At 45.0% G+C, this 17,186-nt stretch overlaps 1 protein-coding gene across 1 annotated transcript in view; it reads left to right on the forward strand.

The window, feature by feature from the left end:
* The window catches only part of sema5ba (sema domain, seven thrombospondin repeats (type 1 and type 1-like), transmembrane domain (TM) and short cytoplasmic domain, (semaphorin) 5Ba), a 326,569-nt gene that overhangs the window by 176,458 nt on the left and 132,925 nt on the right, over positions 1 to 17,186 (forward strand). The window contains exons 6-8 of the mRNA XM_043694515.1: positions 3,050 to 3,112; positions 4,365 to 4,463; positions 12,275 to 12,488. Coding sequence (XP_043550450.1) covers positions 3,050 to 3,112; positions 4,365 to 4,463; positions 12,275 to 12,488 — 376 coding nt within the window. The remainder of the gene's footprint in view (positions 1 to 3,049; positions 3,113 to 4,364; positions 4,464 to 12,274; positions 12,489 to 17,186) is intronic.

Raw genomic sequence — 17,186 nt, forward strand, 5'->3', positions numbered from 1 at the left:
ACTGGAGCACATGAAGGAAATCCACGCAGACATGGGGAGAACATGCAAACTCCACAAAGACAATTGCCTGAGGCTGGAATCGAACCCAGGTCCTTGGTGCTGTGAGGTAGCAGTGCTAACCGCCGAGTCACCATTTGGGATTATGGGTGGGCAGGGATTCATTGGACCAAAGGGTTTGTTTCTGTGCCGTATAGCTATCTGACCCACTTCGCCACTATCTCGCTCGCATTTGAAAATGCTTATGCCCTTCTCCCATGCCCCTCTTCCCACTCATGTGACCCCCCCACCCCCACCCCCCCCCCTCCCTCTCACTTTCGCCCATCCTCCACTGTTCCCTTCACGTTTCCTGCAATTGCCTCTAGATTCCGGAGTGTCCAGTGGGGCTGCTGTAATATACCAGGCAGTTTTTGGAGTGCTTTGTTCACGTTTGAATGGAGTTGTCAGGGAAACCAGAGACAAACACTTTTGTTTTGCCTTTCCTTTCACGTTTCAATACCCCTGACTGCCCATTCACTTCGTGACCTGTTCTGAGACCCAGCCCCCATCCCCCAGTCGGGGAGCTGGGGTTCTTGCTGCTAATTCAGCACATTGGACAGACCTAACCTCTGCTCCCCAGCTCTGTAGGCTTTGTTTATTGATGCCCACTTTGAATTCCTTTTGCCTGCCCATGTGCTCTGACAATGAGAAGCCAAAACCCCAGCAGATAAATAGTCAGAGAGAATCACCAAATTGCCCATCACAGGCTGGTCACGTGTCACTCACCCCCGCCGCGACTCTACTAGAGGGGATCGGAATTTAACAGAAACTTCCCAGGATGGAAATAGCAGAGAAATGTGGATTAGACCTGCCTGTCTTCATTGTGGGAGGTGCTTTGTTTAGTTTCAGGTAAACCTGCTTTAACATTCAGGAAGGAGGGTGGGAAGCGTAGCCACGGACTCGCAAACCTCCTTCACCTCGTGCTGTTTGACTGATGCTGCCAGTGTCCCTATCAAGGAGGCAAGGCCTGAGTCCACACCCTCCAGCCAGAATGAAGAGTGAACCCTGCTCTTGCTGCAGAGAGCTGTGGGGTCTGAGCCCTTGGGTATATTTAAGGCTAAGACAGATAGAGTCCTGATAAGTGGGGAAATCGGGGGCTACGGGGAAGAGGCAGGGAAGTGGATGCGAGGAATGTCAGATGAACTATGATCCTACTGAGTGAAAGAGCAGGCTCAAAGGGCCAAATGGCTTACCCCCATTCCTAGGCACAGACTAGATGAGGTCGAACAAGTATCTTATTCTCGGTCAGCATCACCTCCTTGTTCATGTCCTCTATTTGAGTAAACTCAGAATACTGTATGCTTCATTCATTGCTCTCTCCACTTGTCCTACTTCTTATAGAACATAGAACAGTACAGCACAGGAACAGGCCCTTCAGCCCACAATGTTGTGCTGAACATGATGCCAAATTAAACGAATCCCTTCTGTCTGCCCTTGGTCCACACCCTCTTTTAATGACTTATGTACATATACATCCAATCCTTCTTATTTCTTAAGATCTTATAGTCAATTGGCACTTAGCTAACCCCCCACCACCACCACACCACCACCCCCCCCACCTCCTCCCATGTACTCTTGGAATGCTCCCCATTTTTCTGATCAACCATGATCTTATTGAATAGTGTAGTAGACCTGAGGGGCTGAATGGCCTATTCCGGCCCCCAGTTCATATGCTCCACCACTTGTGCGTAACAGGATCACTACAAGACGGGGGAATTTCTTTGCAGGTCAGTGCAAGAAGAACAGGGGAATGGGATTATTTGGATAGCTGTTACGAAGAGATAGCAGAGGCTCAATGGGCCAAATGGGTTTCATTCTAGATTAGATTAGATTACATTACATTACAGTGTGGAAACAGGCCCTTCGGCCCAACAAGTCCACACCGACCCGCCGAAGCGCAACCCACCCATACCCCTACATCTACCCCTTACCTAACACTACGGGCAATTTACCATGGCCAATTCACCTGACCTGCACATCTTTGGATTGTGGGAGGAAACCGGAGCACCCGGAGGAAACCCACGCAGACACGGGGAGAACGTGCAAACTCCACACAGACAGTCGCCTGAGGCGGGAATTGAACCCGGGTCTCTGGCGCTGAGAGGCAGCAGTGCTAACCACTGTGCCACCGTGCCACCCACAAATTCTATGCTGTACGATTCAATCCCTGGTGATCAGGACAAGCTTCATGAAGTCTTTAGTAAGCAATGTAACGGTTGAATGAAGAGTTTCTTTCGGGAAACTGTTTGTCCCTTTCAGTGTCTGAGGGAATGCAGCAACTACCTGGGAGTTCCTGCTCGTGATCACTGTCCAGTGTTCCCAGTTGGAATATGGATATTGTTGGGCTCTGTTCTGAATGATTAATTGATTAATCTGTGGGCCCTCACGATAGGAACCGTACGGTACGCGCTACATGAGGTCGGATTTCTCGAAGACAATTAAGGTTTACCCTCAAATAAAAATTAGCTGGGAGTGGGTGAGTGGCTAAGTCATTGCTTGGTGATGGAGTGAGCAGTGAGCAGATATCACATTTATGTTGAAATGATAACCTTTCCCTCGTTGACTTACTGATTATCAAGTGTTTTCAAAGGATTACTTTACCCATTGCTGTTCATACAGCAAGTTAGCCAAACATCTTATTCATGGACTCTCCTCAAATGTTGTGCATGAGTGAAGATCTTCAATTAAAATTAAAATGCTAACCTTTGACCCCTTTGCCCTTTCCACCCTTTCCTGCCATTTCCCCTAATTTCCTGTCCATTGGTTCTTCCTTCCATTCACAATTACCTTCCCCTTTGCCCCACTTCTTTTTTATTCCCTCATCTCAAACCCCACACAGTTTCATCCCTTCTCCTATTAACACTGTCTCCCCTTCCCTTTCTCTGTCCACCTCCCACCTCTCCCTTCTTTTCCCACCCTGTCCTTCTTCCTATCTCCCTCCCATGACAATCCTTACAACCGAGCTCTTAGCAGTTGGAGCATGTCATGTGACCTGTATGTTGTCTTTTCTCAGGCAATAGAATGGGGACCAGAGGAAGACACTCGGATAGCTTGTCAGAGCAAAGGAAAGACTGAGGTAAATTTATAAACTATCGTCGCAACGCAGTTACTGTGTAATTTAATGATGCCCCACTGTGCTATTGCTGGATTTGAGCCTTTTTCAGTTTTCTCTCAATATTTGCAAAGCCACAGCTTAATTTGGCGCTTTCCAGTGGTTTTCTCTTGAACTGAATTTGAGTCTTTGTGAAATGCTTTTCATAAAACCCGATTTATTTGGTTGTGCATTTGGGCACCAGTTTGGAGAGTGATCGCAGAATGGTTATGGTGCAGAAAGAGGCCATTCAGTCCATCGTACTTGTACCAGTTCTATTCCCTAATGTCAATCACCAGCCTTTTGCCCATATCCATCTCATCAGCCGATCCCATTCTCGAATGCCTCTATTCAACCTCCGCATTTCCAGGCAGCGCATTCCAGACCCAAACAACTCAGGTGATGAAAAAGTTTCTTCCTACATCACCATCGCTTCATTTGCACATCACGTCAAATTTACATGGTCAATAAAGTTTGGGAAATTATAATGTACTTTATCCAATGAGTTTGATTAGTGGGTCCCACCGCACTAATTACAAGCTGGGTGTGCAGCCCATTTGATCTCATCTAAATGCTAGCCCTGCCACCTTGCTGTGCCATCTTAAAGGTCCTCAGCCAGAACCTGTCTGACCTTATTTGTCATCCCTCATCTCCCTCCGCCATGTCAACCAGGAGTCAGACATTTCTCGGTTTGAGTTCTGCTTTATCCTCCTCAGCACTGAAGGCGAGGTTAAAAATGCACCAGTGTAGAAGAGGGTGGGGGTGGGGGGGGGGGGGGGTGGGGGGTTGCTGCATTGTCAGTGTTGCTGTCTTTCTGATGAACTATTAATCCAAGGACTTATCTGTCCTGTCAAGGTGGATGTAAAATGTCCCACGGCCACTATTTCAAAGAGGAACTGCCACTATTGAACCGTCCACATTTAAAAACAGACGACATGGTCATTATCAGATTGCTTGTACTGGGAGCTTACAGTACACAAATTGACTGTGATGATTCCTGCTTTATAACAATTCAAGTGGGATAAAGACAGAGGGTGCTGAGGAAACTCAGCAGGTCTGGCAGCATCTGTGCAGAGAAAAACAGAGTTAACATTTCCAAATCTTCCAAACTCCTACATTTCCACTGTGTTTGATTAACTGCAGGATCGTCAAGGGTAGCCCAACACGAGGTAAGATGCCTCATTAACGCAAGATTGATGTCAAACACAGCTCTCATATCATTTGTCTCTTGTTCCAGGTCGAGTGTCAGAATTATATTCGTGTGCTGCTCATTAACGGGAAGAACATATTTGCATGTGGAACAAATGCGTTTTCTCCGACCTGCACATCCCGACAGGTGAAATGCTTTCCTTCGTACCACTTGAAACAAAATGCTCCTTTGCTGTTCTAATGACCAATTCAGAAATGCTATTTTCTGATTTTTTTCAACTTTTCTCTTTCTTTTTCTTTATTGGTCGCTGCATTGAGTGTAGAAGTTGGGAGGTCATGTTGGGACTGTACAGGACATCGTTTAGGCCATTTTTGCTCTCCCTGCTATCGGAAAGATGTTGTGAAACTTGAAAAGGTTCGGAAAAGATTTACAAGGATAGAGTCATAGAGATGTACAGCATGGAAACAGACCCTTCGGTCCAACCCGTCCATGTCGACCAGATATCCCAACCCAATCTAGTCCTACCTGCCAGGACCCGGCCCATATCCCTCCAAACCCTTCCTATTCATATACCCATCCAAATGCCTCTTAAATGTTGCAATTGTACCAGCCTCCATCACTTCCTCTGGCAGCTCATTCCATACCCGTACTACCCTCTGTGTGAAAAAGTTGAAGGATGTTGCCAGGGCTGGAGGGTTTGAGCTATAGGAGAGGCTGAACAGGCTGGATCTGTTTTCTCTGGAGTGTCAAAGGCTGAGGGGTGATCTTACAGAGGTTTATAAAATCGTGAGGGGCATGGATAGGATAAACAGACAACATGTTTTGCCCAAGCAAAGGGGAATCCAAAACTAGAGGGCCTAGGTTCAAGGTGAAAGGGGAAGATTTAAAAGAGACTTAACAGGCAACTTTTTCATGTAGAGGGTGGTGTGTGTATGGAATGAACTGCCAGAGGAAGCAGTAGAGGCCGGTACAATTACAACATTTGAAAGGCATCTGAATGAGTACATGAATAGGGAGGCTTAGAGGGATATGGGCCAAATGCTGGCAAATGGAACAATTAATTTTGAATATCTGGTTGGCATGGGCGAGTTGTACTGAAGGGTATATTTCCATGCTGTACATCTGTATGACTCTATGGCACCATGACTCTGTGAGAACTGACCTCTGACTGGGGCAAATAGTTCCATGGGCATCAGTCATTGGCTGTGGCCTGACCAAACAGGGGTATTTAATGTCTCCTGGCCATGCATTTTCTTTCGACATGCCCAATCCCATCTGGGAAGGTACTGCATAAAGTTGCGTGTCAGGGTACCCCACAAGGTGGATAGCCTCCCATTTCCCCACACCATTCCATCTGTCATATTGTTTGCTCACTCAGCCTCTCCAAATCATTGTGAAGTATCCTCCTCACAACTTCCACTTCTACCTGGTTTTGTGTCATCTGCAGAATGATAAAGATTACATTTAATTCCCCACACTGAAATCACTGATAAACACTGTGAACAGCTAGGATTCAAGCCCTGATTCTGACAGTACCCTTTCTACCCATAGCCTGCCCACCTGAGAATAACACATTTGTTCTCACTCTCTGTCTTCTGCCCATGAATATCAGCCAGGATATCGGCCCCAGCCCCGTGTGTTCTAATTTTTTTTTTATTAATCTCATATATGAGTCCTTCTCAATAGCTTTCTGAAATGGTGACATAGCGTTAATATCACTGGGCTAGAATCCAAAAGGTCAAGGTGATACATTGGTTCAAATTTCACAATGGTAGCTGGTGGGATCTAAATTCCGAGTACTAGGAACAGGAGTAGGCCATTCAGCCCTTTGGTCCTGTTCCATTGATCATGGCTCATCTGTGGCCTAATGCCTCTGGCCCATATTCCTTAATAATACCATGCCATCATTTCCTCTCTTGATCCCTTGCACTGGATATGTATTTCTGGATTACAGCATACCACGGCTAAAATGGGGATGCAGCTAATATGTTGGACATCGGCAGAAATGTGAGCATTGGGCTGGAGAAACAGGGATGTCTTATAGACTGGTTCAACTTATTTATCGTGAGTTATGGTAACTCTTCAAGATATTGATGGGATAAGACAGAATAGATGAGGATAAACTCTGTTTGGGGATTCCAAAACTAGAGGGCAGAGTCTAAAGATTAGGGATTCGTATGTAATTCAGACTGGGAAAGGAGGTAGATTATAATTCCCACAGGTCGGGAGATGTGTGCAGGACAGGGGCGGAGAATGGTGCAGCCCTGACGACTCACTGTGGTTGCATTGAACAAATGGGCCCTCCGGGACAGAGTGGTTCTTTTGATTAGTATTCCTGCCCCTCTGCTCAATATCATTCCTCTCCACCACTGACACATTTTGCTATAGAATGTAGTACGTATAGGATACATCAATATGATTTGATTTATTATTGTCACATGTACCTAGCTACAGTAAAACGTTTGTTTTTGCGTTCAGTACAAGCAGATCATACCATACAAAGTGCACTAGGGCAATAGAACAGAGCGAGGAATACAATGTTACGGCTGCAGAGAAGGTGCACAGAGTGTGAGGCCACATCAAATTTAAAATTTGAGAGATCCATTCAGAAGTCTAAAAACAGCGGGGAAGAAGCTGTCCTTGAATCTGTCAGTACGTGTGTTTAAGCTTTTGTGTCTTCTGCCCATTGGAAGAGATTCTAACCAGGGTAAGAGGGTCTTTAATGATGTTGGTTGCCTTCCCAAGGCAGTGAGAAGTGTAGCTGGAGTCAGTGGATGGAAGGTTGGCTTGCGTGATCCAGCGACTCATTCAGATTAATTCAACAGAACCTTTCTCTGGTTGTGACCTGTACAATCAAGAAAGACATGAAGACACTATCTGGGAGAGCGCCATCAGCTCTAAGTTGTATCCTTGATTCTTTATGGTCATTGAATCATTCATGATATTGATTCTTTGAGGACATTGAATCAATATCACCAAATCCCTTACAATAAGAGGGTCACCATCATTAGACTGAACCAGCTCAAGAGTGTATCACTGTTTCTCTCAGGGAGGCAGCAAGAAATGGATGATAAATGTAATCTTGCCAGCTTTTCCTGCACACTAATGAATTCAGAAGCAGGTGGGGTGATTTTTCTGTTTAGTCTTTCATATATCTGATGGGTTTTTACAGACGGAATTAAATGACTCAACCGTGCATGTTCCGCTCGCTTCTCAGATAGTTTATTAAAATGAAAGAAGAACCAAACATCTAGGAATTATTAGCAACACTGGCCAACTTACAACTCACAGCACAACCCATTTAATCATTCATTCAGTGATTCAATTAGGGGGAAAATCTCAGCACTGCAGAAAATCCTGTCCTCTCTCGTTGACGTGATTAGACTAATGTAGGATGATGCTGTCGCCAGGTGACATTCGGCGATGGGTTGACCATACTTTATGTGCTAATGCTGAAGGAAGAAGGATCTTATATTCTAAGTGCTCTGAGTAGATTAGAAATTCACAGCACCATAGACAAAATGGGAATGAGTTTGACTGTATCATAAGAGTCATACAGCATAGAAACAGGCCCTTCAGCCCAGCATGTCCATGCCGAACAACAGACACCAAACTGCGCTAATCCCATTTACCCACACTTGGCCCATAGCCTTGTATGCTGTGGCATCACAAGTACAGATCTAAAAATTCATGGTCTGCTCTTCCGTCTCTGAGTCAGAAAGTTAAGGGTCCAAGTCTTGATCAAGTTGAACATTTCAGCTGCCACTCCTATCTGCAGTACTGAGTGAGTGCCTCACTGTCAGAGGTGCTGCCTTTTTTTGATGAAGAGCTGATAGTATCACTGGATTCATAAGGACACTGGACTCCAGGCTAATGCTCTGGAGAGGCTGGCTTAAATGACAGCTGGTAACATTTAAATTCATTGAATATATTTAGAAATTAAAAAAAACAATATCAGTGGTAATTGGTCAGGTTAGATCTGTCCTGCGTTTTATGTACAGGACATACCCTGGGCAATTTCCACATTGTCAGGTAGATGCCAGTGTTGTAACTGTACTGGAAGAGGTTGACTAGGGGAGCAGCAAGTTCTGGAGCACAAGTCTTCAGTACTACTGCCGGGATGTTGTCAGGGCCCATAGCCTTTACTTTATCCTTCACATGATATCTTGTGGAGTGAATCAAATTGGCTGAAGACTTGAATTCATGATACAGAGGATCTCTGGAGGAGTCCAGGATGGATCATCCACTGGATACTTCTGGCTGAAGATTGTCGCGAATGCTTCAGCCTTATCTTTTTTGCTGATTTGCTGGGCTCTTCCATCATTGAGGAGTGAGATTGTCCTGTGTTGTAGCTTCACCAGGTTGAATCCTAATATTCACATAGATGTGGTTCTGCTCTTGGCTGCATCTCCATCGAACCAAAGTCGATCCCCTGCCTTGGGTGGCAGATATGCCGGGCCATGAGGTTACAGATTGTGCTGGAGTACAGTTCTGCTGCTAATGACCCACAGCGCCTCATGAATGCCCAGTTTGAATTGCTTGATCTTTTTGAAGTTGGTCCCATTTAGCACAGTGCAGGTACCAGACAAGACAATGGAAATTATCCTCAAGGTGGTAGTTGGGCTCCACAAGGAATGTGTGGTGGTCACTCTCAGTGATACCGTCATGGACAGATGGTGGTGATGGGGTCAATGATGAGGATGTGCAGGGTAACTCCCTCCTGACTGAACCACTGTCTCTGAAGGTGATGGTGATGTGCAGGAGAGTTTCTGTAAGTTCTATGAGTATGACAATGTGTGAGACAACTCTCCCAATTTTGAGACTAACCACCAGATGTTAACAATTAGGACTTTGCAAGATTGACAGGGCTGAATTTGCTGTTGTCCAGTTTCATTCCAATGCGACTGTTCAGCACTTTGCTGCAACTGAGGGCCTTGTTATGCCATTTCAGAGGGCGGTTAAAAATCCACCACACTACTGTAGGCAGATAGATAGGGATGCTACAGACCAAAACGGTTGAGACCAAAACATTGAATGTTTTCAAGAAGGAGTTGGATATAATTCTTAGGGCTAAAAGGGTCAATGTGTATTGGCTGGTAGTGGGAACAGAGTGTCGAGTTGAATTGAATGGTGGAGCAGGTTCAAAGGGCTAAATGGCCTACTCCTGCTCCTATTTGCTAATTTTCTAACAAGATGGCCTTATAGTCGACAATGGTTTTCAAGGTCATTATTGGACTTGTATTTCTAGACTTTTTGTTCTTTAAATTCTGCCATCTGGATCTGTGGGATTTGGACCCAGGGCCCTGGAGCACTACCTGGGTCTCTGCTTTACTAAAGCAAGTATAGCACTGGAGAAATTCAGCGGGACTGGCAGCATCTGTGGAGAGAGAGAGAAAAACAGAGTTAATATTTCCCGTCTGAAATGGCTCTTCTTCAGAACTTCAGTAGATTTGAAATGTTAACCCTTCGTGCTCTGAGCTGAATGAGCACAAATTTCTGGAAGTTCACCTGCTTGCTGCATGGTATCATCCTCAGCACAGTCAGGATTATTTACTAATTGTTGTACAATTACATAATAGCACCTAATGTTGGTCATGGTGGCCTGAGCTTTGCAAGCATGGGGTAAGTTGAGTATGGGCAACACTCTCATGGATAGTCAAAGTGACTCATCATTAGAAATGGTCTTCTCGGTGTTGGGCCATGGGCCTCCTTTGAGACCTAGGCTTTCGAGCAACTAATGGCAATCCTGAGTCAAAGACCTATTTGGGGAGACATCCTTAACTGCTGAGAGCAGTGAGTCACATTGATCATCTGTTCCTTAAATATTTGCCATGAATATTAAAGTGGAGGCAGAGGCAATGTAAAGGATGAATTCAATCACAGATGATTTCATTATTCAAACCCAGTCACTTTACTTCTTACAGCTGCCAGCAAATGGCGACTAGCGGTGATTGATGATGCCAAACAATGTCACGGTGACATTGCCTCATCACCGGTCCACTTTATATGAAATTTCTCTCTGCGTTGCTTTCTCCTGTGGCATTTGGAAAGGCCTGGGCCTGAGGTGGATGTAAAAACGTCCCGTTGAAGTGTTTCAAAGATGAGCAGAGTTCCTCTTCTGTGGTCTCACACACGATATTTACCCCTCTCCCAACATCCTAAAAAACACAGACAGCCTACTCAATGCAACCACAACTTGCATTTACATAGCACCTTTCATGTTGTGGTCTGTCCCAAGGTGTGTCGCAGCAGTGACTATCAAATGCGATCTGACACTGACCTACACAACGAGATACTAGGGTAGACAGCCATAAGCTTCTGCAAAGCAAGAGTTTTTAGGATTTCCCTCTCAGGTGGCCTGTGCACCAATCAGCTGCCTTGTGTCCCTGGAAGTAATACTAGACTCTAAAGTACCTTTTTGGCTACTAACACACTTTGGGACATCATGAGGTCACCATATCAATGTGAGTGTTTCTTGCACACAGGCTTGAAGGACTCTCCCTGTTCCTGTCTTTGAGAATGACCTCCATTTCCCCAGCACAGTGTAAATATTCATTAATCATGATTTAATTTGTAACGTATACTCATTAGAAATCTGCCGTTGCGTGTCACAACCAACATAATGAAGTCAAGAGCACTGGAATGTAATGGGATGCTGTGTACGTGAAAGAAAGAGAAAGGGGAAGTGGAAATGCAACAGTGAAACAGAAACCGATCATTTGTAACATGGGGAAATGTCCCAAAGTGTGCTTCTCGCCAATTAAGATTGACATAGTGCCAGGTAAAGAGTTTTCAGTAGAGATCAGAGAAGGCACCTTGAGGGTGATGGGAAGGGTAGACTAAGGTGGGAAAGTTTTGGGAGGGAATCTTTGTCAAGGCATCAGAAGGCATGGCCAACAACAGTGGGGTGAAGGAAATTGGTGATGCAGATAAAACCCGAATTGGAGGGGAGTTGGACCCTCAGAGGGTTGTTGGGTTGGGGGTTACAAGGATGGGAATAAGACAAGATTATGGAGGGATTTGAACATACAGGATTCTTAGGGGACTTGACAGAATAGATATGAAAAGGGTGTTTCCCCCTTTGGGAGAGGATAGGACCAGGGGCATCATCTCAGAATATGGGGTAGTACATTGGAGATAAAGATGAGGAGAAATGTCATCTCTCAGAGGGTGGTAAACCTCTGAAATTCTTCACTGCAGAGGGCTGTTGAGGCTGAATCATTCAAGGCTGGGGTAGACAGATGTTTAATCAGTGAGAGAAGCAAGGATTGGGGGAAAAGGTTGGAAAACAGAGCTGAAGATGATCAGATCAGCCTGTGCCACCCCAACTTGCTTTTACACAGAGCTCTTTCAAGACTTCAGGCCATCCTAAATCAATTCACACCAATCAAATTCCCTCTGAAGTGCAGCCACAGTCGTGATGCATGAAAATACAGCCCCAAACTCTGACAAAAAAAAATGCAGCAGTAACAAGGTGACCTGTATCTCTTTAGTGATATGGTTTCTGGGGGAAATTTTGACCTGGACACAGAAGAGAGTTTCTCCACTCTGAAGGAGCACTTTGTGACTTTTAGCTGACGGTGGTATCTCAATCCTAGTTTTAATGTTTTACCTGAAAGACAACAACCCTGAGTGTTTAGCACTACCTCAGTACTGTGGGAGTACGAAAGGGGTTCAGATAAAGGACAGGGGCTGGTGTTCTGCATGCGTTGCATGTGGATATAAAAAGACCAGGAAGTTGAGTTGGCAAAACTGAGCTTTGGGAACGTCAGAAACCTAGGAAGCAGTTCAAGAGCTGATGGGATGGGAAGGCTGAGTTTGAGCTGAGCAGAAATTTGCAATCAGCTTGATTCAATGAGATGAAACATTGAAAAAACGGTGGCGACAGATGCCAAGCTTCCTCATATCTTGCAGCTGATGGGGAAAAGCAGTGAGGATAAAGTAATGTGCACGCTGCAGTGACTCAGACTGTGTGCCCATGTGATTGCTTCCTCCAGCTTGGGGACCTGGGCCATGTGCTGGACAGGATGAATGGTGTGGCAAGGTGTCCTTACGATCCTAGACACAATTCCACTGCCGTGATCACGTCCCGGGGAGAGCTGTACGCAGCCACTGTGATCGACTTCTCAGGTCGCGACCCCGCCATCTACCGAAGCCTGGGAAATAGACCTCCTCTCCGAACTGCGCAGTACAACTCCAAGTGGCTTAACGGTACGTCGAGAACTGCAGGCAGCATCTCTACAGAGGGGAGCGCTGTCAGGGGGGCATGAGTGAGAACTGAATGTAGTGATGATTCATTTTGTTGAAGAAAAAGTGTGATGAATTTGATTAACGTGACTTTGAATTGCTGTTAGAAAAATGCCTATTATTTATTATTCCTCTCTTACACCGTAACTTGCATGATTTGCATTTCTTAAGCACTTTATGCCGTGTATGATTGTGTAGTTTGTGCTGTCAATGTAGCACCCTCAGTCCTGGAGGAACCCTGTCTCAGTTTTACTGTATCAGTTGTATATGGTAGAAATGACAAAGAAAAGCTGATCTATTCCACCCTACTCCAGCCAAGGTGGAGCAGATAGAGTCCAGAACCCAACTGCACCTTTGGCACCTTGTCAGGCGATGCCACGATTTAAAAGAAATTCGTCTTTCTTTTCAAATTCCTCCATACTCCTCACCCTTTCCTATTTCTATAGCCTCTCCCAGCCCCGCACTGGCACCTTCACCCACCCCCTCACTGAGATCTCTCTCTTCCTGTAATGCTTGCCAGTCCCACCATCCTGCTTCATTGGGCTTTCAGCTGTCTCACGACTGCCTGCTACCCTCCATGTGTGACCTCCCCCTCCACGCATCGACATGCAGTTTCACACCCATTGCCCACTACCCATCCTGCCTGGTGATTGATATCAATTAGTGATGGGCACTGACCCCTGGTTAGGAGCAGTACCCCCACTGCCCTTCCACTGATCTCCCAATCCACCAGCATCCAGCTACGACCACCCTCTTTGGCTGCTGACCTTTAGCTCACCTTGCTAAAGAAACTGCCAACTGTTTCCTTCGCATCCCTCAGTCACCAACCTGACCCTCCATCGCTTTGATGCATCGTCTACCATTAATCATTAAACAAAGAGCAGTTAAGTTTGTTTGAATTCAGTAAATCTGAGATTAAAAGCTTGTCAAGTGGTGACCACTGTTAATTGTCGTTAAAAACCCTTCTGGTTCATGAATGTCCTTTAGGGAAGGAAATCTTATCAGGTCTGGCCTACGTGTGATTCCAGACCGACAGCAATGTGGTTGAATCTTAAATGCCCGCTGGGCAGTTAGGGATGGACAATGCTCACATCCCTTGAATAAATCAAGAGAAAACTCAATACCTTGGTTTTAATGGTTCCCAATTCTTGATCTGAGCTTTTCTTGAAGGTGCCACGGAAGATGCCAGTCTGGTTGAATGCAGCAGATGAGCTTCCTGTGACCTTCCTGCCGACCCCTGACCCCACCAGTGGCAAAGATGGTGTCAAACAGCAAGCCCATTAATGAACCAACTGAGGCTTTTGTGAGATTTTAATGGATTGTCCTTGATTAAGTGTCAGCCACTGGGATTGAGATGAGGAGAAATTTGTTCACTGAGAGAGTGAAGGATTCTTTGGAATTCTCTACTCTGGAGAGCTATGGAAGCTCAATCGTTTTGCAGATTGAAGACTGAGATGAATAGAGTTCTATTTATTAATGACATCAAAGGACATGAATGTTGTTGAGACATACCATCGGCCAAGATGTGGAACAGTGAAGCAGACTTGAAGGGGTTGAGCAGCCTCCTGCTCTTATATTTCTAAGGTTTTCATCCCATTGTCGCCAGAATTTAACCAGACTTGACAGAGACCATGTCTTTACAGGCTGACAGGAGTGGGTGTTGGGTCTGACCTTAACAAGCCCTTCTTGGGCCTGCTGGAGGGCTGTCCATAAACTTGCAAATCCCAACTCCATCCCCCCCCCCCCCCCCCCTCCCCCCCCCCCCCCCTTATCCTCTCACACCCACGCCTGCCATTTTGGCAACTGACGAGACCCCTAATCCTCCTCCCATAATATCATCCTGCCCCAGTCCCTCAATGGCTACTGATTGGCCACAGGTCTCTGAGGCGGGACTTCCTGCTCAAAGGGCTTCTGATGTATTGCCTCCACTCTGCTAACAGCTAATCACAGGGCAGCTGGTGTTCCCAGACTCTCTTCACTGTCTTTGATGTTTTAGCTGGTGGCTGGGATGGGAAACCTGGAACCCCATCCAATTCTACCCCTTAAAAATTAGTTATAGAGTCATGGCAATGTACAGCACAGAAACAGACCCTTCGGTCCAATATGTTCATGCCGATCAGATATAAACCAATCTAGTCCCATTTTAGAGGGCCCATACCCCTCTAAACCCTTCCTATTCATATATCCATTCAGATGCCTTTTAAATGGTGTCATTGGACCAGCCTCCACCACTTCCCCTGATGGCTCATTCCAAACTTGCACCACCCTCTGCATGAAAAAAGTTGCCTCAGGTCAGTCAGACCGTCATTCAGGCTCTTCAACCAGTTTCTGCAATCTTTTGATCTGTCCCAGAGCCCCATGTCTGTTCCTGCACAAACAGGCCTGAGCTGAAACATTGGAATGATAACACAGAGAAGGCTGGAGAAACTCAGCCTGGAGAGAGTTACTGTGTCAAATCTGATGTCGAGGGGTTGGAAATTGTTATGTTTATTCCTTTGGCAGTTGCGGAGGAGAGGCAAAGAGAACAAATGCTGCAGAGCCCCAAAAGATGGAGAAGAGATAAAGAGTTGTAGATTTTGGGTGAAAATGTGTGCTCTGTATAGTGAGCAAGATGAATAAGGCATGCGCTGTGGAGTGAGCAGAGGAAATGTGAGAAGAATGGAAAACGACCATCATGTGATTAGTTTCTGAAATTGAGGAATTTGTTAAATATGTTCAAGAAAAATTTCTTGATCCATAGGTAACTGTACCTAATAGAGAAGGAGCAAAACTTGACCTTCTCTTGGGAAATAAGGCAGGGAAAATGACAGAAGTATTAGTGGGGGAACACTAGATCATAATTCTAATAGTTTTAAAATAGTTATGGAAAGGGATAAACCTTCAATAAAAATTAAAGGTCTAAACTGGAGATCAGAGCTGAAAATGTGGCGCTGGAAAAGTGCAGCAGGTCAGGCAGCATCCAAGGAGCAGGAGAATCGACGTTTCGGGCATGAGCCCTTCTTCAGGAATGAGGAAAGCCCTTCCTGAAGAAGGGCTTATGCCTAAATCGTCGATTCTCCTGTTCCTTGGATGCTGCCTGACCTGCTGCGCTTTTCCAGCAACACATTTTCAGCTCTGATCTCCAGCATCTGCAGCCCTCACTTTCTCCTAAACTGGAGTAAAGCAAATTTTAATGGTATGAGACAAGAACTTTCAAAAGTTGATTGAGTGGACTGTTTACAGGTGCAGGCTGACAAATAGGAAGGTTTCAAAAATGTGATAATGGGAGTTTGGAGGCATTACGTTCCTGTTAGAGTGAAGTCTAAGTCTGGAAAGAGTGGGGACCGATGGATGAATAAAGATATTGAGGATCTAGTCAAGAGTAAGAGAGAATCAGATATCAGATATAGACAATTGAGATCAAATGAATCTCTTGAAGAGTGTAAAGTGTGTAGGGGTGTTCTTAAGAGGGAAATCAGGAAGGCAAAGAGGGAATATGAGATAACATTGGCACATAAGGTTAAGGATAATCCAAAGTGATTCTACAAGTACATTAAGAGCAAAAGCGCAATTAAAGAGAATATAGGACCCCTTAAAGATCAACACAGTCATCTATGTGTTGAACCTCAGGAAATGAGAGAGATGCTAAATGAATATTTTGTGTCAGGTTTCACTATGGAGAAAAAAATGGAGAACTCATGGAAATAAATATTGATGTTTTGAAAACAGTTCACTTTACAGAAGAGAGAAATGCTGGACATCTTAGAAAACATAAAGGTGAATAAATCTCTGGGACCTGATCAAGTGTATCCCAGGATCTTGTAGGAAGTTAGGGAAGGAATTGTGGTGCTCCTAGGTGAAATATTTGTATAATCTATAACCACAAGTGAAATGCTAGAAGACTGGAGGGTGGCTAACATTGTATCTTTATTTAAGAAAGGCTATCAGAAGAAGCCTGAGGAACCATTGATCTGTGAGTGACATCACTGGTGGGTAAGTTGTTAGAGGTGATAGGAGAGAACTTACATACTTTTGAAGAGGCAAGGACTGATTAGGGATAGCCAGCATGGCTTTGTGTGAGGGAAATCATGTCTCACAAATGTGATTGAGTTTTTTGAGGAAGTAACCAAAAAGATTGAGGAAAGAGCGTAGACGCTATTTACGTGGACTTTACTAAAGCCTTTGATAAGGTTCCCCACGGTCGACTAATTAGTAAAGTTAGATCACTTGGAATTCAGGGAATTGGTTACAAAATTGGCTTGATGGTAGGAGACAGAGGGCGGTAGTGGAGAGTTGTTTTTTGGACTGGAGACCTATGACCAGCGATGTTCCACAGGGATTGGTATAGAGTCCTCTTTTGTTCGTCATTTACATAACCGGTTTAGATGAGAATTTTGGAGACATAGTAAACTTGCAGGTGACAGAGACACAATGAAGAAGGTTATCTAAGGTTACAAAAGGGATCTTGATCGATTGGGTCGATGGCCCAAGGACTGGCAGATGGAGTTTAATTTGGATAAATATGAGATATTGCATTTTGATAAAACAAACAAGGGCAGGGCTGATACAGTTAATGACAGGGCCCTGAGTAGTGTTGTAGAACAAGAGACCTAGAGGTTTAGATACATAGTTCTTTGAGATTTGCATCACAGGTAGACAGAGTTTTAAGAAGATGTTTGGCAC

This window comes from Chiloscyllium plagiosum, chromosome 7 (assembly GCF_004010195.1).
Source record: "Chiloscyllium plagiosum isolate BGI_BamShark_2017 chromosome 7, ASM401019v2, whole genome shotgun sequence".
NCBI lineage: Eukaryota > Metazoa > Chordata > Chondrichthyes > Orectolobiformes > Hemiscylliidae > Chiloscyllium > Chiloscyllium plagiosum.